Consider the following 27,350-nt stretch of genomic DNA (forward strand, 5'->3'; position numbering starts at 1 on the left):
TTTGGATTAACTTCAAGGAAACTACTTTGAATTAATGAAAATTTTGAAGTATAAAACATTTTAAAGTGCATTTTACTATTTGCTGATAAATATAACCTGAAATAAAGTAGCAAAAGTATTTTATAATACATGTTTTATGTAATCAGATTTTTAAATGTATAAGAAATATTTGCAATTAAAAGACCAATTATTTAAAGTTGGATTTCTAATGTGTTTAACACTCATGAAGTTTGTTAGCATAACACTTAAAATACTGTCAATTATAACCCTATTCATTAATTTGCTTGACTCAAAAGAATGTCTTTGAATTTCTTAATGGAGCTTGAATGTGTTCTTTTAAAACCTGTGTTGAAAATATAAGGAATAAATGTATCTCATTGAAAATCAAGTCAAAATATCTTCCTGAAGTAGAAGAAAGTAAAGCCAAGTTTGGTAGTAGTCAAGAGATTAATTTGTGCTCAGTCTGTTGTCAAGAAGGTTCTTTGTTTTCACTAGAAATAATGTATTCATTCAAAAATCCTTTATGATAGAATGTCCTAGAGTCTTATATCTGGTGCTGTTTGGTAAAAATGAGTTAAGTACCTAGTTTTTATCATATTACCATAGTGTACATTAGTGAATCTCTACCCCGACTACAACTTAGAATCACTTAGGGGAGCTTTAAAACATGCTGATGCCTTGGACATACCTCCTAGATATTCTGATTCAATTCAGTCTCAGATGGGACCTGTGCACAGGCATTACAAGCTTCCCAGGTGATTCTAATGTGCAGCAGGTTTAAGAAATACTCCTTTAAAACTTTAGTGCTTGGGCAACCTTAATGCAGTTAGTAATATGACACCTTCAGCCACAGTTGCTAAATTTTAAGGACTAGTTTAAACCCACAAAACAGGAAATCTGCTACACCCCCTTACCTTGAGATTCCATTTTAGATTAGTGGTAGGAAAGAGTGGGCCCTATAGAGCTTCCATCAAACTACAGTCATTTGGTGTTAGCAGGTGCTGGCATCCTTAGAATTGGAGTTTTCTCAGGAGTCATGAGGGTACAAATGACAGTTCTTTTTGGTACCTTTTTAGTGCCTAGGTGTACTCGATGGTATTGGTTATTGTCTGGGTTAGAAAAGTTATATTATTTTTAGAGATTAAACATTTTATTTCTGTATTTACCTCAAGCATTATTAATCTCTCTTAAATGTCTTAATTGTAAAAATTGGGTTTTTGTCACCTGATTTAGGGCCCCTGGGGTACAAGTGATATTACTTCCTTTTTACAAATATAGAAACTAAGGGTCAGCCAAATTTTAAGTAATTTTCTAAAGAACACAGGCTGGTTTAGCTTATGACTTGAATTCTGGTTTCCACTCTATCAGTTGTTACTGGTTGTTATATAAATAAAATTCGGCAGGCATAGGTATTATTTGTGTAAGATTATAATATTTTGTCAAGGATATACATGCCTTTTTAAACTTAACTATAAGATTGTTTCCCACCAGGAACTTTTAACTTTTAATTATGAAACCAGGTAAACTAGATAGAAATATCTTGTCTTAGATTGAATAAGTAGATAATATTTACAATATTATGCATTATGTATTCTCACAGGGAGTTTACATACTTCTTTAATATATACAGCAGGATATTTGTATCAGCTTTTTAAAAAAATTTTTTATAGCGAATATCTGATTCTCTGAAATCCTTAATTAAATTATTTAGTAATTTAAATATTGTCATGTACGCTTTTATAATTTTAATCAGACAACTAAAATTGTTAATGATGTTTGATTTTTGGGGTGTTTTTACTTTTTTCAGTGGGATGAAATAAAAGTCTTAAAATTTCCTATTTAAAGCCACAAAATTTGGTCTTCTGCCAGTGTTCTGCAGCACAGGTGACTTGTTTGCTGCAAGCATTAGGGAATGACTTACCCATTAGCTGGGACTTACAAGAGGACAGTGCCATCTTGTAAGGAACCTCAGCATTCTTTTTTATAGAAATCTTGTATTTTTGTTGGTGTTAAAGGAATTTGCTTACTTGGCCATTCTAATGGTAGAGAAGGGGTCTTGGTTTTTGTTTTGTTTGTTTTTTTTTTCCTCATCAGAAAGAGCTTTCTTAACTCAAATGAAAATAGAAAGGTGTTTTTCTACAATTAGCAGCTTCCAGCAGGGGGCAGCATAATGATAAGATGATCATAGGCATGTCTTTGCCTCTGGCTTTCTGTCTCAGCAGAAAGGATGGTTTTCTCCAGTTGATCCCTAGTGCATTGCTGCTGTCAGCTGCAATCTGTCTCTGACTCAATTTTTCTGTGTTTCACAGTTCTAATTTCTACAAACACCAATCTTAGAGTATTCTCCTTAATCTCCCTTGGTCATGTAACTCTTAAAGATGTTGAGAAATTTTATAATAGAAGCTAGTGGAAACAAGATATTTGAAGTACAGAATTTTGTCTGTCAAAGAATTTTAATGATTGGAATTCATGAAATATGAAATCTTACTTAAAAATATATCTATGTGTGCTAATATGTAGATTATAAAAGCAAATATGTAAATATTTCAAATATACTTATATTGGTTAATATAAGTATACAGTTTTTAATCCTGAAATGTTATAATTCCAGTAAATGCTAAATGCTGTCTCTCTCTCTCTCTCTTTAAGGTACCAGTATTTTTTGCAAATTAAACAAGACATTCTTACTGGAAGGTGGGCTATTTTAAGTTTTTAGTAATGGGCTTTAAAGGTACTTTCAGTTCTGTATTATTTAAGTAATTCATGATCATCGCAAACAAATTATTGAAAATGGTTGCATGTAGCATCAGTTTTTTTCATCAGATAAGATCATTACTTAACAATTAAAAAGTAAGTCATGTGGAATAGTATAATATAAATTGCAGTGCTTTTGAAATTATTGTGTTTAACCATGGGGTATGTGTTTTCTATTTTGTTTGATTAGATTGCCCTGTCCTTATAATACTGCTGCCCTTTTGGCTTCATTTGCTGTTCAGTGTAAGTATCAGCCCACTTTTGGGTCATGGAGTATGTGATTGCATGGTCTGTGTTGATAGTACATTACCATTAATGTATGAGTTCTTTAGACATACATTATTATACAGAAAAAGTGATTGCAAAGAAAATGTAATGAAATATCCAACTAGTTAGCAATTAGTTTGTTTCCTAAAAAGTTTCTCTGAAGTTGTTTGAGACCTAGAAATGTTAAGTGTAGTGTCATAATTTGCTTACATGGTAGCTAGCAGTAAAAACAAATACTTTACTTCCAGAAATATATTGGAATTCATGACATTTCTTATTTAGCTATCAGAATTACAAAATGTGTTTATTAAATTGTGAATATCTTCCTTCCATATAATAGCTGAACTTGGAGACTACAATCAGTCAGAGAACTTGCCAGGCTACCTCTCAGATTATTCTTTCATTCCTAATCAACCTCAAGATTTTGAAAAAGAAATTGCAAAATTACATCAGCAACATACGTAAGAATTTATTTACTTTTCCGCTTATTTCGTAAACTTCTTCATGGCGTGTTTTCTAGAGAAATGTTTTAAATTATTTCTAATGTGAGTGTTGTGTTTATTTAATATAGAACAGTTACTGTTATGTAAAATAGTGTGATTGATGTAAGGAAATGTGGGTTATCTATACTAAAAAATCATTACTAATTTCGTAGACTACGTAAGGTTTTTTTTTCATTTCTACTAAGAACCATAAAACTATAGGTAAACAGAAGTTTGCTATTATATAAAGTTGACAGTTCTTTAAGAAGGAATTTTAGAATATTAATGGTATCTTCACAGATCAACTGTTACAGATCAATCTACTCAGCAATTCTTTCTTAGTTTTTAGCTATGTGAAAGGAATCATTTGTTTTGCAGTGAACCAAAAGGAAAAAAGGAACTTTATGTAATACTAAAATAATGTTTTTAAAAGTCCTTTTTTAAAAAAGTAGCACTTTTTCGTTCATAACAGTATTCAACTTTGATATTTTGTGAGTCTTAATTTTGTGACATAATTTGTTTCAAGAAGAGATACATTGCTTTGAATAGAAAATAATATTGTTTATTGGTTCAGAGTTTGCTTTTGCTTTAACATACAATTCAGAATACTCACGGAGAAACTAAGGCAGTGCTACGTATTGGCTAAGAGTTTGAACTAGAGAGCTACACTCAAAAATGTAGCGACCATCTGTCGTCATACACTAATACAATACCATTGACTGTGTTCCCTATGCTGTACCAGCTCATTCTGTCATTGGAAGCCTGTATATCCTATTCTCCTTCACCCATTTTGCCCACCCACCCACAGCCCTCCCCTCTGGCATCCATTAGTTTGTTTTCTGTATTTATGTGTCTGTTTCTGCTTTTGTTTATTCATTTTTTAGATACCACATGTAAGTGAAATTATTCTTTCTTAGTGTGACTTATTTCACTTGGCATAATATCTTCTAGATCTATCCATTTTGTCACAGATGGCAAGACCTTATTCTTTTTTATGGCTGAATAATGTGCCATCATATATGTACACACCACATCTTTATCCATTCATCTATTAATGGACACTGGCATGGTTCCGTATCTTGGCTCTTGTAATTAATGCTGCAGTAAACAGGGGGCCATATATCTTTTTGAATTAGTGTTTTCATTTTTGGGGGGTGAATACCCAGTAGTGGAATTACTGGATCATATGGTACTTCTTATTTAATTACTTACTCATTCTTTCATTCATTTCTCACGTGGTATTTTTATTCTTTTTAAATTTTAGTTAGCATACAGTACAATATTGGTTTCAGGAGTAGAATTCATTGATTCATCACTTAGATACAACACTCAGTGCTCATCATAACAGGTGCCCTCCTTGATACCCATCACCCCTCTAGCCCATCCCCCACCCACCTCCCCTCTATCAACCCTCAGTTTGTTCTCTATTAAGTGTCTCTTATGGTTTGTTTCTTTCTCTGTCTCTCTCTCTCTCTTTTTACCCCTTCCCATGTATTATCTGCTTTGTTATTTTAATTCCACATATAAGTGAAATCATTTGGTATTTGTTTTTTTCTGACTGACTTATTTTGCTTAGCATGGCTAGCTCCAATCCATGTTGTTGTAAATGGAAAATGTTCACTCTTTTTGATATCTGAGTAATATTCCATTATATGTATATACCACATCTTTTTCCATTCATCTATTGATGGACACTGGGGCTCTCCATAGTTTAGCTGTTGCTGCCATAAACATTGGGGTGCAGGCACCCTTTTGAATCTGTTTTTGTTTTTGTTTTTTAATTCATTGGGTAAATGCCTGGTAGTGTAATCCTGGGTCATAGGGTAGTTCTATTTGTAACTTTTTGAGGAACCTGCATACTGTTTTCCACAGTGGCTGTACCAGTTTGCATTCCCACAAACAGTACAAGGGATTCCCTTTCTCTGCATCCTCGTCAACACCTGTTGCTTCTTGTGTTGTTAATTTTAGCCATTCTGACAGGTGTGAGGCAGTATCTCATTGTGGTTTTGATTTATATTTCCCTGATGATGAGTGATGTTGAGCATCTTTTCATGTGTCTGTTAGCCATCTGGTGGATGTCTTCTTTGGAAAAATATCTATTCATGTCTTCTGCCCATTTCTTTAACTGGATCACTTGTTTTTGGGTGTTGAGTTTGATAAGTTCTTTATAGATTTTGGATACTAACCCTTTATCAAATATGTCATTTGCAAACATCTTTTCCCATTCTTTTGGTTCCCTTTTAGTTTTGTTGATTGTTTCCTTTGCTGTGCAGAAGCTTTTTATCTTGATGAAGTCCCAATACTTCATTTTTGCTTTTTCCTTTGCCTCTAGCAATGTGTTTTAATAAGAAGTTGCTATGGCCGAGGTCAAAGAGGTTGCCGCCCCCTTTTCTTCTGCAAGATTTAGATGGTTTCCTGTCACACATTTAGGTGTTTCATCCATTTTGAATTTATTTTTGTGTATGGTGTAAGAAAGTGGTCCAGGTTCATTGTTCTGCATGTTGCTGTTCTGTTTTCCCAATACTATTTGTTGAAGAGACTTTTTTGCATTGGATATTCTTTCCTACTTTGTTGAAGATTAGTTGGCAGTATAGTTGTGGGTCCATATCTGGGTCTTCTGTTCCATTGATCTATGTGTCTGTTTGTGTGCCAGTACCTTAACTGTCTTGATGACTATAGCTTAGTAATATAGCTTGAAGTCCAGAATCATGATGCCTCCAGCTTTGCTTTTCTTTTTCAGGATTACTTTGACTATTTACGGTCTTTCGTGGTTCCATACAAATTTTGGGATTATTTGTTCTAGCTCTGTGAAAAATGCTGGTGGTATTTTGGTAGGGATTGCATTAAATGTGTAGATTGCTTTGGTTAGTATAGACGTTTTAACAGTGTTCTTCCAGTCCATTGGCATGGAATGGTTTTCCATTTCTTTGTGTCCTTTTCTATTTCTTTCATAAGTGTTCTATAGTTTCCAGAGTAGAGATCTTTTACCAGTTTGGTTACATTTATTCCTAGGTATCTTACACTTTTTGTTACAATTGTAAATAGGATCAATTCCTTGATTTCCTTTTCTACTGCTTCATTATTGGTGTATAGAAATGGGAACCAGTTTCTCTATGTTGATTTTATATCCTGCAACTTTGCTGAATTCATGTATTAGTTCTGGCAGTTTTTTTGGTGTCTTTTCAGGTTTTCTACATAGAGTATCATGTTGTTTGCAAATAGTGAAATTTTGACTTTTTCCTTGCCAATTTGGATGCCTTTTATTTCTTTTATTTCTTTTTGTTGTCTGATTGCTGAGGCCCAGACTTCCAGTAGCATGTTAAATAGTAATGGTGAGAGTGGACATCCCTGTTTTGTTTCTGACCATAGAGGAAAAGCTCTGTTTTTCCCCCATTGAGGATGATATTAGCTGTGGATCTTTCATACATGGCCTTTATGATGTTGAGGTATGTTCCATCTGTATCTATTTTGTTGACGATTTTTATCAAAAATGAATGCTGTATTTTGTCAAATGGTTTTTCTGCATCTATTGAGAAGATAATGTGGTTCTTATTCTTTCTTTTTTAATGTGATGTATCATGTTGATTGATATGTGAACATTGAACCACCCCTATAGCCCAGGCATAAATCCCCCTTGATTGTGGTGAATAAGTCTTTTAAGGTACTGTGGGATTTGATTTGTTAGTTTCTTTTTGAGAATTTTTGCATTCATGTTCATCAGGGATATTGGCCTGTAATTCTCCTTTTCAGTTGGATCTTTGTCCGGTTTTAGAATCAAGGTAATGCTGGCCTCATCGAATGAGTTTGGAAATTTTCTTTCCATTTCTATGTTTTTGGGAAAATTTGAGAAAACTGGGTATTAACTCTTCTTCAGATATCTGTTAAAATTCCCCTGGGAAGCCATCTGTCCCTGGACTTTTGTTTGTTGGGAGAATTCTGATTACTGATCCAAGTTCTTTGCTGCTTATGGGTGTGTTCAAATTTTCTATTTCTTCCTGACGCAGTTTTGGTAGTTTGAATGTTTCTAGGAATTTGTTCATTTCTTCCAGATTGCCCAGTTTGTTGGCACATACTTTTTTTTTTTTTAATGTGTGTTTATTTATTTTGAGAGATAGAAAGCAAATGGGAGAGGGGCAGAGAGAGGGCACTCGAGAGAATCCCAAACATGCTGCATGCTCACCATGGAACAGGATGCCAGGCTTGATTTCACGATTGTGAGATCATGACCTGAGCCGAAATCAAGAGTTGGATGCTTAACCAACTGAGCCACCCAGGCTCTCTAGCATATCATTTTGCATGATATTCTCATAATTGTTTGTATTTCTGTGGCGTTAGTCGTGATCTCTTTCATGATTTTATTTATTTGAGTCCTTTTCTTTCTAATAAGTCTAGCTAGGTGTTTATCAATTTTAGTAATTCTTTCAAAGAATCAGCTCTTAGTTTCTTTGATTTGTTATACTGGTTTTTTTGTTGTTGTTTGTTTCTGTGTCACTTATTTCTGCTCTCATCTTTATTATTTCTTTTCTGCTGGGTTTAGGCTTTATTTGCTGTTTCTTTCCTAGTTCTTTTAGGTGTAAGGTTAGGTTGTATATTTGCGAATTTTCTTGCTTCTTGAGGTAGATTTGTATTGCAATCTCTGCTACATCCCAAAGGTTTTGGACTGTCAAGTTTTCATTTTCATTTGCTTCCATGTAGTTTTTTTTTGTTTCTTCTTTAATTTCCTGGTTAACCCATTCATTCTTTTTTTTTTATTAAATTTTTTAAAAAATTTATTTATTCTTGAGAGAGAGAGAGAGACAGAGCATGAGTCAGGGAGGGTCAGAGAGAGAGGACACAGAAGCCGAAGCAGGCTCCAGGTTCTGAGCTGTCAGCACAGAGCCTGATGTGGGGCTTGAACCCACAAGCCAGCCACAAGATCATGACTTGAGCTGAAGTCGGATGCCCAACTCACTGAGCCACCCAGGTGCCCCAGCCCATTCATTCTTTAGTGAGAACTTCTTTAAACTTCATGTATTTGTGTTCTTTCCCAATTTTTTCCTGTGGTTGACGTCCAATTTCATAGCATTGTATTTCAAAATGTGCATGGTATGATCTCAGTCTCTCTGTACTTGTTGAGGGCTGATTTGTGACCCAGTACATAATGTATTCTGGAGAATGTTCCATATACACTTGAAAAAAAAATGTTTATTCTGCTTTAGGATGAAATGTTCTGAATATATCTGTTAAGTCCATCTGGTCCAGTGTGTCATTTAAAGACATTGTTTTATTGTTGATTTTCTGCTTAGATGATCTGTCCATTGTTGTAAGTGGGGTATTGAAGGCCCATACTATTATTGTATTATTATCAGTGAGTTTCTTTATGTTTGTGATTAACTGATTTACATATTTGGGGGCTCTCAAGTTGGGGGCATAAATTTTTACAATTGTTCTTCTTGATGGAGAGACCCCTTCATTATGATGTAATGCCCTTCTTCATCTCTCGTTACAGTCTTCAGTTTAAAATCTCGTTAGTCACAGGGTGCCTGGGTGGCTCAGTTGGTTAAGTGTCCGAGTCTTGATTTTGACTCAGGTCATGATCTCCCAGTCATGGCATCAAGCCCCACACTGGGATCTGTGCTTGGCGTGAAACCTGCTTAAGATTCTCTTTCTCTCCCTCTGCTTCTGTCCCCTGCTCATGCGCACACATGCGCACACTCTCTCTCTCTCTCTCTCTCTCTCAAAATAATAAAATATATATTATAACTAATATATATTATATTAGACATGATATATAATTATAAAATATATATTATATTAAATATAATTTTATTTATTATATATACTTAGATTAAAATTAATATAATTAAAATTATATTAAAAATAATATAATTATATTATAAGTATGGCTACCCTGGCTTTCTTTTGACGTCCATTAGTATGATTGATGGTTCTCCATCCCCTCACTTTCAATCTGCAGGTGTCTTAGCTCTAAAATGTGTCTCTTATAGGCGGCATACAGATGGATATTGTTTTTCATCCATTCTGATACCCTATGTCGATAGATTGGGACATTTAGTCCATTTACATTCAGAGTGATTATTGATAGATATTGATAGATTTGGTGCCATTGTGTTACTTGTAAAGTTAGTGTTTCTGGTGATGTTGACGTTCTCTGTTTCTTTCTAGACTTTGTTGCTTTTGGTGTTTTTTTCCCCTACTCAAAGAGTCCCCTTTAATGTGGTATTTGTATTTTTAATTTTTTGAGGAATCGCCGTACTGTTTACCATAGTGGCTGCATCAGTTTACGTTCTCACCAACAGTGCACAAGGGTTCATTTTCTCCACATCCCCTAGTGCATTCTTGTATTTCTGGAAAATGAAATATTCTACAAAATAATGATTTGTGTTAATGAAAATTTACTTTCCAGATAAGTTAGATATTACTGTATACAACTAAGAGGAGTAGTCATGCATGATGTATTATAAAAGATTTAACTAGAATGCTGAAATTTTTCTAGATAAATAGGTTTTTTTTTCCAGTTTGGCCATATTTGTGATGGGTATAATTTTTACTACACTGTCTTTACAGAGGCTTATCTCCTGCAGAAGCAGAATTTAATTATCTGAACACAGCACGTACCTTAGAACTCTATGGAGTTGAATTCCACTATGCAAGGGTAAGTGAAGAGAACTAATGTGATGTTGTTGAGTTAGGCTCCATTTACTCTATATCAGAGTTTTTATTTAATGCCTAGTAGGATTAGGCAACCAATGGAATAACTAGTGAGTGCTGACAACATAGTTGCACTGAAAATTTCCTCTGAATATAAGTATTTTCAGAATCCCTTAAGATTTAATACCTGAGGAGAAGAATGGTTGAAGTGGGTATTTTGTGTTATTTTTAGGTTTTTATGTAATGAAGATAATTTTTGTAAAGATAATTTTGCAGACCATAAGAGATAGTACCTTTAGGCTTTTTATTTTCCAAAATAAAAGCAGGAAAAGTAGGGATTTTTGCATTCATATTCAGTGTTATAAAGATACTTTCACCTCACCGAGGCTTGTGTTACTTCACTTGTTTCCTCATTTAGTGGCATCATTATAAATTTTTATTTATAAAGCACAAAATGAAGTATGTTAACATATTTTGGTTGTCTTTCTCCTCTGTGACAAATCCCTTTATTAATAAAAGATGGAATTTACAGTCTTTGGCTTCTTCTGTACATCAGTCTGTAACAACTTTTTAATGGTGTCAAACTTTTCTGCTTCCAGAACCCTGCTGTAAGCATGTTTGTGAGTTGCTGTCCTTAATTAGTATGTCTCTATCTAAATTCTTTCTCATGATTTTATCATGAAGTTATGTTCCTTTAGAAGTACTTGGAGTACAGCTTTTCTACATAACAAATGAAAAGTGGAATTATAGGTAATCATTGTTTGAGTTGGTGATAGGTTTTATATTCTCTTGAGATAAATTAGCAATCTGAATAAGGATAGCAGTCTGAAAGGGAGTTACATTTTCCTTAGATAATTATTTTGAATTTATTTTATAATATACACACTCGAAGTTCTGTTCCATGTAATGGTTTTATTGTTCAGGGCCTCACCTGGCTATGTTCTTCTGGATGAGGAGTGTTCTTGTATTTCACAAAGCTTATGTCAGTCTCTCCTTTAAAAAAAACAAAAGATTTGCTTTCCTCACATGACTAGATCTGCTAGTTCTGAGTGTTTGTAACTTGGAAATCTATTTGTTTGATTCCATTTAAAATGCGTAAGTAAGGCTCTCTTGAACTTTTTGTTTTCTTTAAAATGTTTCTCTCTCCCCCCCCCCCACCCCCCCCCCCCGCCCATCCCTGTTTGTGGGTTATTTTTTAACCTGATTCTCCAAAATGTAACATAGTTGTCAATATTTGTGCAGCTAGATTTTGGTTTTTATCATAAGGTTTAAAACTAATGGAACTTCCTTCACATATGTAAACTAAACTATGGTTAACAATAAAAAGATCACTAAATTCCGTCATGTTAGTCCTTAGCAGTTTTCTAAAGGTAGTGTACCCTGATGCCTGCTATCACTGACTGCTGTCGATAAAATACAAAGGATATGAGACTTTCTTTTTTTAATTTAAGTGACATGCTGGATCTCATGCATAACTAACCATATTGGTATTTATTGATTTGATTAAGGGAGGAGTTCTGTTGTTATTTAAATTATTAGATTGTAAAACTCTAAGAAAGCCATAAATGTAGAGTGCCAGTTTAAATTAAATTTTAAATGGTCAGAGTTATTTAGAAACCTAATTTGTACTGACAGAAAACGCCAGGAAAGGGTGTTTTGGTTGTGTGTGGATACTGAGAACTTAAGAAGAAAATGTGCAGATGTCCAGTGAACGTGGAGGGGAATTTTACAGCATCCTGAATAAAAATGACAAAAAAATAGAGGAGAGAGGATACATAAAGGGAATACCTAATTGAATATCACAAGCAAAGGTGTTTGAAATAATATTTTATTTTGAAAAAAAGAGGTAAGATGTTTTCTATCTGCCTTTGAAATGTAGATTGAAAAAATCAGAGAGTAGAACAAGTTATTTATAGCAATCTGTAAAACACAAATAAGTCTTAGAGTACTCATTGTTGTGGGTCTTTTAGGTGCCTTACACAGTGTTGGTGCTAAGGGGTACGTAGCAAAACACCAGTTATCTCATGGAGTTCACAGGATGGTGGGGAAGAAAGAAATGGGTCATGCGTTGACAAAAATGTGAAGATAAGAAGGAGAAAGTGCAGAATGATACGGGACTATATGACCAAACATCTAATCCAGCCTGGGAGCAAAGGTTAGGGAAGGTTTATTATAAGAAGTAATTTACCGAAAAAAAAATTTTTTTTTCGGTAAATTACCGAAGCCAGAAGAATGAATAAGAATTAACCAAGAGAGTGGTTTTCACCGTAGACCATCGCCATGAGTAAAGACCTGAAATTAAGAGAATATGACGTGCTTAAGAAAATAAGAACATTTTATGTGTCCAGGAGATTATATGAGTAAGGGAAAAGGGAACTGTAGAAAATTAAAGAATGACTGAGAACTTCAAGATAGAAAGAGAAAAAATGATTCGAGGTAAGGGAGCAGGGACATAGTTTGTGTTTTAAAATAATATGGTAAATGGATTTTTTTTTTTTTAGGGGTGTGTGTACGTGTTCAGTTGTGTCAGTTTTAACTATGTATAGATTTACGTAACCACTACCACAATCAGAATAAAAAGATAATCCATTATCCCATAAACTCTTGCTCATGCTGCTCCTTTGTAATCTAATCTTACACTTCCCCCTAATCCCTGGCAACTGGTTCTATTTTCTGACTCTAAATTTTTGTCTTTTCCAAAATGTCTTACAAATGGAATCCTATATTATGTAACCTTCTGAGACTGGCTTTTTACAGTAATGCATTTGAGATTTATCCAAGTTATTGTGTATTTCAATAGTTCATTCCTTTTTTGTTGTTGTTTGTTTATTCACCCATGGAAGAACATCTGGATTGTTTGTGGTTTTTTTTTTTATTTTATTTTTTTTTTATTAATAGACCACTGCAGAAAAATCATTTACAGTTTTTTTGTGTGGATTTAAGTTCTCATTTCTGTAGGGTAAAAACCCCAGAGTGGGATGGCTGGGTCATATGGTAAGTGTGTATTTAGCTTTACATGAAACTGCCAAACTGTTTTCCAAAGTGACTGAACAACTTTGTATCCTTACTCACAATATTGTGCAAGTTCCAGTTCACATCCTTTTTTGGCATTGTCCATTTTGTTTTGTTTTGTTTTGTTTCTTTTCAAGCTTTTCTAATAGATGTGTTTCATCTCAGCATGTATTTACTTTGTATCTCTCTGTTGACTAATGATGTTGAGCATCATATCTTCTTTGATGAATAAGCTGTTCAAATATTTTGCCCATTATTTGTTTCTTTTCTTACCACCCCCCCCCTTTTTTTTTAAAGAACTCTCTATATATTCTAGATACACTTTTTTGATGGATATGTGATTTGCAGATGTTTTTCCCCATTCTTTGGAGCAAAAGAAAGTGATAATTTATAATATTCCTTACTCGATCACTGATAGAACAGATAGCTAAAATCTTTATCTTGCTGATTTTTAGACTAACAATGCAATCAGCAAACTTGACTTAATTGATTTATGTAGAATATCGCATCCAGCAACTCCACAGTATGTATGATTTTCAAACACACAATATAATTTTTGAAAAACAAAAGGAAACTTTAAAAATCTTCTGAACATTTGGAAATCAAGAAATACACTTCTAAATAAACAGTGGATGCAAATGCAGTCATTATTTCCACCCAGCACTCTGTGCTTTATTCTCAGATTCTTACCTACAAAGAATAAGGATTAGTTACCCCCAAATTTTTGGTTAGGATCAGTTGATGAAATAATGATATGAAAGTAATCTTGAAAATACAATTTGAACATATGATATTAATTCCAAGGAACATTTTGGGAGCTAAATTTACATTTTTGTGAAGAATTTCTGACCTCTTAAAATGTTATAAAAGCACTATCTCAGGAGTAATTGCTAGTGTAACTAAACTGTCTTAATTTGTTAAATGAATGGTTTGAGGGCTCACCAAACATCTATTATCTTTTCTAATGAAAACTGTTCAGTGTTTATTAAACTGTGAGAATAGAATAAAAGAACATAATAGAGTTATAAGATACCTATGCCATGGGTCCTCCAGTTCAATCTCTGTTTTATAAGGATGTCAGTGTAATGTGAACTCTGTATTGCATAACCTTGTTACCTAAATGTAAAAGTAATCACAGAAAGTTTGGCTTTAGGATTTCACTTAAGTAGAGGATGCTCTAAATTAACCCTAAAACAGTTCAAGTTTTAGGCTTGTTGTCAGTATCTTATTTCCATAGGTATTTGTAATAATAATGAAGATAATTCTAATGAAAAATAACTTTTGCCCTTCAGCGTTCCAAAGGAAAGGAAAGCTTAATGATGCTATTTTGATTATTCATTCATTCAATGAATATTTATTGAGCACCTTCTATGTTCCAAGTCCTGTTTATAGACACTGTGGATACAGCACTGAGTAAAGCAGGTAAAAAAAACCCAACCCTCATGACGCTTGCATTCTGGTGGGCAAGACAGACTATAAACAAATAATTGAGTATATCAGAATACATAGTAGGTATTCCATGGAAGTAAAGTTTACAGTAATAGGCAAATAGAATAGCAATCACCTGTGGAAGGGTTTTATTAGCTGGGAGGCTCATGAGGGAGCCTTCTTGGATTTTGAAAATATGTATCTTTGTGTTGGTTACACAGACATATATATATATATATATATATATATATATATATATATATGTAGGTATATATGTAAAATTTTGAGTTGGGCATGTAAGATTTGTACATTTTATTTATTTTTTAAATGTTAATGTTTTTATTTTAGAGAGAGAGAGCGTGAGCAGGGAGAGGGAAAGAGGGAGTGAGAGAGAGAATCCTAATCAGTTTCCATGCTCAGCTCAGACCCCAACACAGGGCTCTATTGCATGACCCTGGGATCATGACCTGAGTGGAAATCAAGAGCCAGATTCTCAACCAGCTGTGCCACCCACATGCCCCTATACATTTTAATATATGTACATTATACTTAATTTTTCTTTAACTGAATACATAACATATCAGATAGTAATAGATGCTATGGAGGAAAATTACTTGAGAAAGGGGAGTGAGACCAACAAAGTGTGGTATCAGGGAAGGCCTCACTGAGACTATCAACAGATTTGAAGGTGTTATGCAGATACATATCTAGGGGAGAGGAGACATCAATGAAAACCATGAAATAGGTTGCTTGGAAGTTCAGGGAACAGCAGAGAGACCATTATGGCTGGTGCAGTATAAGGTAGGAAAGAAGAGTATTGATTAGTTTAAGGTGGACTAAGGTTTTATAAGACATTTTAAACGCTACAACTTTTTTCAACGTGTTTTTTTTTTTTTTTTTTTTGGGGGGGGGACAGAGAGAGACAGAGCATGAACGGGGGAGGGGCAGAGAGAGAGGGAGACACAGAATCAGAAACAGGCTCCAGGCTCTGAGCCATCGGCCCAGAGCCTGACGCGGGGCTCGAACTCACGGACCGCGAGATCGTGACCTGGCTGAAGTCGGACGCTTAACCGACTCCGCCACCCAGGCGCCCCATTAAACACTACAACTTTTAATTCTAAGCAAGACCAGTAGACAGTTTGAGGAGATAAAAGTCTTGGTGTGATTTACATTTTGAAAAGATGACAATGGCTGCCATTTGAGAGTATTCTATAAGGCACTAAGAGACCAGCTAGACTCTTACCATGATCAAGGTGAGAAATAATGGTGGTTGTAGCAGTTGGGTGGTGAAAAGTAATCAGACTCTGTATATATTTTGAATATGGAAGTGACAGCATTTACTGATGTATTGGCTATAGGATGTGAGAGAAAAAGGATTCAGGAATGATTCCAAAGTTTTTGGTCTGAACAGCTAGACAGATGATGTAACTATTCAGGAAGATGGGAAAGACCAGGGAGAAGCAGGTTGGAAGGGTGGGTCAAGAATTAGTCTCACAACAGTCAAATTTTAGAAGACTTTTTACACATCCACACGAAGGAGGGTAGGCAATTCAGTGTATAGGACTGAGTTCAGAAGAGAGGTCTGGACTAAAGACAGACATTGGGAATTGTCAGCTCATAGTTAATATTCAAAGCCATGAAATGAAAGCACTCGGAGAAATCTAGTAAATACTGAAGAGAAAGGTCCTCAGTGCTGGAACACTTCAGAGATTAGAGAGATGAGGAAGAACCAGGAGGAAGCAACCATAGATAGAAAGCCTGTCTTTCAGACACGTGTGTGTCTTTGAAGAGAAGCAAATTAGGAGTGTTCAACTATGTCAGATGAGAACTGGATTAGACATGTGGAAGTCATCAGTGACCTTGTAAGAACAGTTTGGGGGTATTTTGATGGCCTAGGCTGATTACAGAGTATACAAGAAGGAATACGAGGACAGTAATTTTGAGAGGTTTTTGCCATACAGGACACAAGTATTAATAATAGCACCTAAATAGCATTTACTAAGTGTCCAACACCTTCTTAAGACTTTATGTATATTAATCTCAGTTAATCCTTACAGTATCCCAGTGAGGTAGGAGTATTGTCATTTCTTCACAGATGAGGAAAGTGAGACACAGAGGTACTAAGTAATTTAGCCATACGATGTCTATTTCTATATTGAAGAACCAATTTATAGCTTCTTCTAAAACACTGTTTTTAACTTACATGCATTTGAAAACTTTTTGACAGATTGGTTAGAATAATCAAATAATTTAAAAATGTAATCTCTTGAAACAGAGAAAAGAGTTTCTTCCGTCAGAGTGGAGCAGTATATATGACTTCATCTGTGTCCCCCTAGAGTATTCAGATCACCCAGTGACTTTCCATAATTCTGTGTGCTTTCACTCATCACATCTTGTCTAGACATAGCTTGTGTGTGTGTGTGTGTGTGTGTGTGTGTGTGTGTGTGTGTGTGTGTGATGTATCAGACATCTTTATGAAGGGATCAGTAGATAACTACCTGTGTTCATTTTCACTGAATAATTTGAGTTTGCCTACACTGTTAAGCCTACGTAAGGCACACAAACTTTTGTTTTTGAATTAGTGAATGTATATTATGCCTAACTACATTAAAAACATATAAACATAAACATTTTAATCATATATGGGGAAAACATAAAGCTAAAGGTTAAAAGAGAACATAATTTCAACATATGTTACAGAAAATTTTAATATCCGTATTTTATTTTATTCATAATATTCTTATTTTGTGTTCATATTTCATATTCTAAGGATTAATTTTTTATGGACATGTAATTAGAAATACAGGAAAAAGATGAGCATTTAACAGGAGAAATACAAATGATTGATATTATGAAAAATTGCTTGCTTTTTCTAATCCTCTAAAATAGAATCCTGAGGGGCGCCTGGCTGGCTCAGTAGAACATGTGGCTCTTGGTATTGAGGTCATGAGTTTGAACCCCACATTTGCTGTAGAGGTTACTAATAAAAATGATAAATAAACTAAAAAAATCAAAAAAAGTAAAATATAACCATGAAAATAACAAGGAGAAACCAATTTCATAAGATTGCAAAAATTCAAAGGATTAAAAATATCCATTATTGGTAAGAGTATGCAAAGTGGACATTTTGAAACATTGTTGAAGTATAACTTGATATAACCCTTTTGGAGTGCAGATATTCATATAATCTTTAATCATTTCCATTTCTCAGATTCTATCCTGTAGAATATTTATATAAGTGTTTTAAATAGTGTGTTCAAGAATTTTTATTACAGCACTGTTTGTAATAAAAAATTAGAAACACTAAACAAATGAACAGAAATGGTTAAGAAATTGTGATAAATCCATGCTTTGGAATAATATGCAGCAGTAAATAATTTACAGAATAAGATATCATATTTTTTGTTGATTAAAGAAATTGTGTAGTTATATAAAATATGTATTTATATTTTTTATAAACATAAAATATTAATAGTGGCTATCCCTGGGGAATGAGGCAGAGAAGGTGAGGGATGCTGTTTGATTTCCTGGTATTTCTATATTTGTTTGAAATATTTTAATAATTACAAATAATTAAAATTATTTTCATAGCTACCCTACACCACTTAAAATTAATGTTTCCCCCACCCATAATATAAAATTTTAGTGGGATTGAGTTACTGGAATAATGATAGGTTGAGGTATGGGTCACAAATATTAGAATATTCATATTCATCCTAAATCTCAACCATTTACATTGTTATTTTTTAGCCTATTACAAAACAGATACACAACTGTGTACTGTATTTCAGGGAACATCGGCAGCTGCCCCCAAGTCAACAAGTAGATGTTAGCCATCCATTCCAGAAACCTTCTTTGTGCCCTGTCACAATAATAGCCCCTTCCTACGTTGTATTTTTTTATGGTTTTATCACCCAAGTGTGCCTTCATAGATACTACAACTTGGCCTTGCTGTTTATTTTAACTAGATCACTTTAAATCTCTGTTAATCTCTGTTAAAATTTTCATGTTAAAGAACTGGGCCATTTCACCTTTAATTTGTCATGGTCTGGACTGTACTGATCACATATTAATGGTGTAACTCAACGTGTTCTGCTTTCTGTGTATTACTTGCAGATTGGCAGCTTGATTAAGGGTCATGTTCAGAGTAAGGATTGATCCCTTTTTTGTGTGATTTTTATCAGGAGGCACATAATGTCTGGTTTTCACTTCTGTTTTTAATGTTAGTAGCCATTGATGTTCAGTGCCTGGATCCGTTAATTCACTGGAGGCTGCACTTAATTCTTAAATCTTATCTTAAGTCTTTTGTTTTTATTTATTTACTGGGATATTTTTTTTTTTTATGTTTATTTTTTGAGAGAAAAAGAGCATGAGCAAGGGAGAGAGAGAAGGAGACACAGAATCTGAAGCAGGCTCCAGGCTCAGGGCTGTCAGCACAGACGCTGACGGAGGACTCGAACTCACGAGCCATGAGATCATGACCTGAGCCAAAGTAGGATGCTTAACGGACTAAGCCACCCATTATGTGTAATTACATAAATTACACATGTGGCTTGTACTGTATTTCTGTTGGACAGCTCTGGTCTTGCAGCTGTCTCCAGAAGAACTCCCTGAAATGCAAGAAATGTTCTAGACCTGTGCTGTCACTCAAAAAGTGGTTAGTGTGATTGAGGAAGTGAAGTTTTAATTTTATGTCAGTTTAATGAATTTCCATTTAAATAGTTGCATGCGTTTAGTGACTACTCTTTTGGACATGCATGTCAGGTGGGCTGTTAGAGGGGGGTCTGGAGTTCTGTCCCTGGGTGAGAAACTTGTTCATGTGGGCTAATGAATTTTCACAGAGAAGATGGACTCAAGGGGTGCCTGGGTGGCTTAGGCAGTTAAGCACCAGACTTAACCTCAGGTCATGATCTCCTGGTTCCTGGGTTCAAGCCCCGAGTTGGACTCTCAGCTGACAGCTCAGAGCCTGGAGCCTGTTTTGGATTCTATGTCTCCCTCTCTCTGCCCCTCCCCCACTCATGCTCTGTCTCAAAAATGAATAAACATTAAAAAAAATTTTTTTAATTAAAAATGCACAAAATCTTAAAAAAAATATGAACTTGATCTAGACTTTGGTTTGATTCATTAGAGAAACACGAAGAAGGCATGAGAACCGCCTTAAAGAAATATGTAATTATGGGTACACAAAACATCACAGAACTGGCTTGATGAGAAACAGTTTTTTCTAGTTAGAAGGGAGAGATAAAGTGGGATGGGATGGTTGTTTAAAGGCCTACAGTGCCAAGCTAAACAGTTAAGACCTCTTCCTACTGGTGATAGAGATCCATTCATTTAACATTTACCAAATGAGTACAGTTGACCCTTGTACAGTGCAGAGGCTAGGGGCACCAACCTTTATCCCCCAGTACAGTCCAAAATCTTCATGTAATTTCTGATTCCCCCAAAACTTTACTAATCGACAACTGTTGACCCAAAGCCTTACTGATAACATAGTTGATTAACATGTATTTTTTATGTTATATGTATTATATACTACATTCTTACAATAAAGTAAACTAGAGAAAAGAAAATGTTACTAAGAAAATCATCAGGAAGAAAAAATACATTTACAGGACTCTACTGTATTGATCAGTGTACATCGTCTATATACAAGATGAATGGTCTTTCAGTACCTACATCAATATTGTCTTCTATTATACAAAACACTGTAGATATTAAATGTATTACTAACACTAGACACCAAAAACGAAAAGTTAATGTGAAAAAGAAATACATATTTATTTACAGGAGTAACGATTCATACATTGATAATGGAGAAGCAGCGGTATGAATGCTATGTACCAATGAATGAATCATTATAAAATATTTATGGCCTACAATATTGCACTCATAGTCCTGATACAATATCGGAAGCATTGTTAATTTTTTTAAAAACTACTTACCGATGATGGTAGGCTAGTTATACAGTTTCTCCAATTATGAGACAAAGAGGCATACTGCACAGTAATGTAATTCTTTGAAAGCAGAATTATAAAACACTAAGCAAACTAACACATTATTAATTTTATATTAAATATCACAGACCTCATTCCTGTATAAGGATAGGCTATCCACTTCCATATGAGTCTTGCACATGATGTTCTCCAGGCGAATACTTAGACATTGCTGATGATAATGGCACAGAAATGTTTCATACAGTTTTTCCCTTATGGTCAGATTTCTGCACAAAGATACCCACACGCATTCACAACAGATAAGTTTATAAGCTGAATAGCATGATGATTATTTGCAGTTCGTAGAGTGGTAGATTGTCATAAGGTCTTCATCCTCGTCTTCACAGTGAGTCTGCTGTGGAGGAAGAAGAAATGGGGTTGGTCTTACTATCTGAGAGGTGAGCAGAGGTGTAAGAAGCGGGGAAGGTGGAAGTGGGCAGGAGAGGTAGGCACACTCGGTGTAACTTTATGGAAATGCATTGTAATTTCTACCAGGCTTTTTTGCTCTTTAACTTCTCTAATAAAATTTCTGTACGGTTACCAGTTCCTCCACTGTCTGCTTTAGTTGCAGTGCTCCTATCATAGAAGGGCCCATGTTGCAAAAGAAAAGTCAAAAGCAGTCTTCAATAATTAACTCTTCTGCTGGGTTGTCCAGTGTCAGTTCATTGCTGCACTGCTTCTTCCCCTTCTTGCTTCACTGCTTCTTCCACTTCTTCCTCATCATCTAGCACTAATTTTGGGACCACTCACCTCTATCAAGTCACCTTGTTAATCCTGTGGTGTGGTACTCTTGAGTTTCTTGATAGGTCTGTATCATGAAACCTTTCACCCTCCATCTTTAATCCGTCTCATGATTTTCTTGACTGGCTCTGTAGTAAGTCCTGTAAAGTTATCTGGACACAGTTTTCTCCCCCAGGAATTTATTGTTTCGAGCTTGATGGCTTTCATGGCCTTTTCTGTAATAACAATGAATAAATAAACGTTTAAAAAAAAAAAAAAAGAAAACATGTTCAGGCAGATACCCTTTCCCCTCAGTGATTTTCTGAATGGCACCTGGGAACGTGTCTCCTGACTCCTCAGCAGAGACTGGTTTTCCTGTTTTCTTGTCATTTTTTTTTTAATTTTTTTTTAACGTTTTTTATTTATTTTTGAGACAGAGAGAGACAGAGCATGAACGGGGGAGGAGCAGAGAGAGAGGGAGACACAGAATCGGAAGCAGGCTCCAGGCTCTGAGCCATCAGCCCAGAGCCCGACGCGGGGCTCGAACTCACGGACCGCGAGATCGTGACCTGAGCTGAAGTCGGCCGCTTAACCGACTGAGCCACCCAGGCGCCCCTGTTTTCTTGTCATTTTTAAAGCCAAACTTCTTTCTAAAATTATCAGACCATCCTTTTCTGGCATTAAATCCTTCAGGTTTAGATCCTACACCTTCTTTTTGCTTTACGTTGTCATATAATGACTTTGCTTTTTCTCACATCATATTAGAGTTTATAGATAGAGGCATACCTTTCTTATAGCGGTCCATTACCCACAAAAAAGCTACATTTTCAATATGAGATGAAAAGGTACATTTTGCACCAAGTACCAGGTTTTTGTGCATGCTAGTATAGTTGCAGCAATGGCTTCATGAATTTCCTTTTCCTTTTTTACAATGGTACTCATGCTGGATTCATTTATCTTGAAACAGCAGGCAGCCACAATTGCAGGCCTCAGTCTATTAAGCAATTCAACTTTTTTCTTATGATGTCATGATTTTCTTTGCTTCTTGGGAACACTTCCAGCATCACTAAGGAGCACTTTTTATGGGCCCCATGATGTTACTGGAAGTTTATGGTATTACACTAAACACGTTGAAAATAAGCAAGAGCTGTGAGAAATCACTTTTGCTGCTAGATGCAGTTTATTGGAGAGACCAAACCGCACATGCAGAGATGGTTAGTGTCACACCATATTTTAAGCCGATGCTTGGCAACACCTGAGCTGACAGCAACAGGAGGTGACTATGAAATTATTACAGTGATACAGTATGTACTACAGGAAATGTTATGCAGTTATGATTTCATACAAATGTTTACATTTCTCTTGACTGTGAATGAGGCCTTGTATGGTCTGTAAGTGTGCAGAAGTTTTGATACATCCTAATTTTTTATAATATATTTGTGTGTATTGGGGCACCTGGGTAGCTCAGTTGGTTAAGTATCTGACTTGGTTTTGGCTCAAGTCATGATCTTGAGATTGAGCCTCACGTTGGGCTCTGCACTGACAGTGCAGAGCCTGCTTGGGATTCTCTCTCTCCGACCCCTTCCCCACATGTGTTTGTTCTCTCTTCTCTCTCTCTTAAATAAATAAATAAACTTAAAATGCATATATATGTATACATATATATATATATATATATATATATACACGTATATATATATATATAATTGTGTGTATTTTATGGTAATAAACAATAAAACAGAGTAGGATCTACATTTATTTTATGCAGTCATGACGTACCTAACTTAAAAAAAAAATTTTTTTTTTATATTTCTAGGCCACAGGATTTGTCTGCAAGTTTTTTGAAATTGTTGCAAATCTATAAAATTTTACAAATCTATATTGAAAAAAAGTCTGCATATAAGTGGACCCACACAGTTCAAACCTGTGTTGTTCATGGGTTAACTCTACAAGACACTTTTCTACACACCTAACAACCCAATAGTGGAAAAAACAAAGGCCCTATGCTTTGCTACTTGGGTTCTACTGAAGAAGAGTTAAAAATAAATAGATTAAATAACATAATTTATAGCATAATATAGGTAGTAGTAAGTGGTAAAAAGAAACACAAAGATATTTTAAAATAAGGTGGTCTTCATGCATTTTCCTGTACATTGGAATTAGTAGCATTTGTGTCCATTAAGGACATAACACTTCTTCTTTTTTTTTATCTTGCTCACTTCTGGCATCACCTTGGGAATTGCCATTTCATATCTAGATAGCTATAATTTAAGAACTTGAGTTCCTAGAGAGCCTGAACATGTTTTGCTTTTTTGTTTTTAAACATGTTTTTCTGCCAACATAGCAGCTTGATTGATTTATCTATTTGTTGAGTTTGGTATATCTCTTTAATGTATTGGTTCTTCTCTAGTGCTTGGTGATCATTGGTTGTATACTTCCTTTTGCATTTGTGATTCTTAGTCCACTTGCTTGTCAGCGTTCTCTTTGTTATGGCCTGCTTTAGGTGATGGTGGAGGAGAGAAGGAAAATATTGCCGCGAAACACAGGCCTGTAGTTTGCCTTTCTCAGTTTGAGGTTCTCCATCCATTCTGAGGATTGCTCTAATTTCTGTCCCCAGTATCCACACTTGGTATTTTAGATAAGCTGCACATACTTCCTTGTCCCATAATTCAGTCCAGACAGGGCAGGATTCTAGAGTTGGTAGGAGCTAATTACCTTAGCTGTTCTCTACCTGATCATCCTGACAGTAATTTGAGGGCTCCCTTTATTTCCTTCATCTGCCGTCTGTGAAATTGTATCTGTTGACTATACCTTCTTTCTGCCTCCATACAGAACTTTCTCTTCTGTGTTTAATTCAAGCTGTGGTCTTCTATAATTTTTTTCTCTCCTAAAATCTGATTTTATCCTCTTTATGTCTTTACAAATTTCTCAAAATGTCTGGTCTGTTGATTACATTCAAGCGGATTGTTTTTAATGTATCTTCTGTGGTATGAGAGTGGGAGCAGAGGGAGCAATAGGAACATATATTACGTCTGCCATCTTGGTCCAAACTTCTAATTGATATTTTTTAAAAAATGATTTAAGAATCCTAACAGTGTACAATAATGCTGGTTATTGCTAAATAAGTTGGTCATACAGTACTCAGTGTTGTGTTACTTTGGCCCTTGGTATTTATTTTCCTGTCACAGAAGTTAGTAAGTTTTTTAATTTAATTAGAAGTTATTGAAACTACATTTTAAAGGATTTTTTTTCCTAGGGGCACAATTATAAAATCTTGATTATAATCTCATTAATTAGTTCTGTCTTCTGAGTATATGAATGGTAGGGGGTAAAGCATTGTTGCTAAATGCTAAAAGCATTAGCTTGCCTATAGGATGTTTCAAGTCAACTAGCAACACTATTTCAAGGTTGATTCGCATCTGAGAAATTAATTCAACATTTTCTCAGTAGTACAGATTAGCTATTCAAGTTGGATGAGTTATCATGAAAACCCTTCCTTTCCTCAAAGCACAGTTCAAATTTTCTTCTCCATAGTCATTCAAATTCTCCAACAGTTGTTCCCTACTCTACTGCCATGATTTTTTTGTTGTATTACATTAGTTATAGGATTTATCATTATATTGGAAATCTTGTTTTTTTATAGGTTACACTTCACTAAACTCTGAATTCTTCCATATTTTCTTTAATTTTGCAATTCTGACACTGTATTTACACAGCAATTAGGTTAGAATAATTTAGAAATGAAAGAATAGATCCTACTTCATCGTTCTACAGGGTGAGAAGGCCTTTGATTCCCTGTCTCAGAGAGTCAATTCCAGTTATACACTGTGGGGAATCCTGAGATCATTTTTTACTGTAGATAATGAATTTTAATATTCTAACATTTAAGTTTGATTGAAGTATGTTCTTTATCTTCGTGAGGTAAAAATTACTATGTGGGTTTGTAAATATTATGCAATTATGTGCTGCCTTCAGATATGTTACATTGTGTTAAAAAATCCTTATCCTATTTTTAAAATATACATTTAACAAGAAAAGTCCAATATTTTAGATTTGTCATTTTCTTTTTTTGAAGGATCAAAGTAACAATGAAATTATGATTGGAGTGATGTCAGGAGGAATTCTGATTTATAAGAACAGGGTACGAATGAATACCTTTCCATGGTAAGAACTTCCATCAATATTTTTGCTTTTACCATTATATTACTAAATATAATAATTCATATTAAAGAAAGTGGTTGTTGAAGTATATTAATGTTGTCATGCATCTTATCCCACTTGAAATCTACTAAAGACTACCAAAATAATTAAATTGTTTATTTTAAAACTTGCTTAATCCAGACAGGGCAATATTTATAAAGAATACTACTTCATGAATTTTTCTCTTGGAGAATCTCTTAAATTTGTCCTATAGTATAGTAGTTAATACTGTCATGTTTACTCTGTGTCTTGCACCATGCTGATTGCCTTATTATTTTTTCATTTTTTTGAGTGTTTCAAAAAAAATTTTTAATGTTTTATTTATCTTTTTTTTTTGAGAGAGAGACAAACAAGAGCATGAGTGGGGGAGGGGCAGAGAGAGACACACACACAGGATCTGAAGCAGTCTCCAGGCTCTGGGCTGTCAGCACAGAGCCCGATGCAGGGCTCGAACTCGTGAATGGCAAGGTTATGACCTGAGCCCATGTCGGACGCTCAACCAACTGAGCCACCCAGACCCCCATTAGAAGTTTTATTTTTAAGTAATTTCTACACCCAGCGTGGGACTCAGACTCACAAACCCGAAATCAAGAGTTGCATGTTCTAATGGCTGAGCCAGCCAGGCACCCACTCCATGATTGCTTCACATTACAGTATTTCCTGTAAGTGCATTAAGTGAGGTCCCATTTTATCGGTTGGAGCATGGGTGTGGTTGCTGCATCTATGATCTGCTATTACGTGGTTTAAATTGGTGCTAGGAAAGTATGGTGGCTCCATGGGGTTTAAAACTCCTGTTTCTTCAGTTTTACTGCTCTGCTGTCCTTAGCATGTTGTCCTCATTGTCCAGGATGACTCACCCTCTGTATCCCAGAACGAGGAAAAAGAAGAAGTAGGATCTGCCTCTTTCCTTTAAGGGGATAAGTTGAAAATCATAAAAATCACTTTGACCATATCTCTTATGCATTATATGAGCAGCTGCAGTTTTTTAAAATAAATGTAATGATTTTCTTTAGCAGAAGAAACAAATACATAAGAAATACATTGTATTACTCTGTTTCTCTTTACATCTCCTTTTTAAAAGATTTGGTCCTGATTTTTAACTATCTGTGATTTTTATTTAATAGGTTTTTGTAACTAGTCACTTTAATAACACTTTAATAGAAATATGATAAGTAACAGAAGCAGTTATTTTAGAAAATTGCCACAACTTTGTTTAAATAATAACAATAAACTTCCTAGATGGGTCACAAAACCATACGAAGCATAAAATATAAAAATTGATGAACATCATGAAAATTAAAGACTTTTGCTCTTCAAAAGAGACTCTAAAGAGGATGAAAGAGAAAGACACAGTCTTTTGTAAAATATATATTTGATAAAGGGCCTATCAAGAATATATAAAGAACTTTAATAATTCAGTAGTAAGAAGACAATCTGATTAAAAAGAAGAGGCAAAATATTTGATTACACGCTTCCACCAAAGGAGATACACAGATGGTACATGAGCACTTGACAAGATGTTCAGTCATCAGTGAAATGCAGATTAAACCACAGTGAACTACTGCTCACACACAGAATAGCTCCACTTAAAAAAAAAAAGTGACAGGGGCGCCTGGGTGGCGCAGTCGGTTAAGCGTCCGACTTCAGCCAGGTCACGATCTCGCGGTCCGTGAGTTCGAGCCCCGCGTCAGGCTCTGGGCTGATGGCTCGGAGCCTGGAGCCTGTTTCCGATTCTGTGTCTCCCTCTCTCTCTGCCCCTCCCCCGTTCATGCTCTGTCTCTCTCTCTGTCCCAAAAATAAATAAAAAACGTTGAAAAAAAAAAATTAAAAAAAAAAAAAAAAA

The 27,350-nt window shown here is 35.0% G+C and overlaps 1 protein-coding gene across 13 annotated transcripts in view; it reads left to right on the top strand.

The window, feature by feature from the left end:
* PTPN4 (protein tyrosine phosphatase non-receptor type 4) overlaps positions 1-27,350 on the top strand; it is a 217,266-nt gene that overhangs the window by 109,060 nt on the left and 80,856 nt on the right. For all 13 annotated transcript variants that reach the window (XM_058715513.1, XM_058715518.1, XM_058715517.1 and 10 more), the window contains 5 exons: positions 2,650-2,694; positions 2,945-2,997; positions 3,362-3,482; positions 10,071-10,158; positions 25,383-25,471. In XM_058715513.1, the coding sequence (XP_058571496.1) occupies positions 2,650-2,694; positions 2,945-2,997; positions 3,362-3,482; positions 10,071-10,158; positions 25,383-25,471 (396 nt within the window). The remainder of the gene's footprint in view (positions 1-2,649; positions 2,695-2,944; positions 2,998-3,361; positions 3,483-10,070; positions 10,159-25,382; positions 25,472-27,350) is intronic.

This window comes from Neofelis nebulosa, chromosome 2 (genome assembly GCF_028018385.1).
Source record: "Neofelis nebulosa isolate mNeoNeb1 chromosome 2, mNeoNeb1.pri, whole genome shotgun sequence".
NCBI lineage: Eukaryota > Metazoa > Chordata > Mammalia > Carnivora > Felidae > Neofelis > Neofelis nebulosa.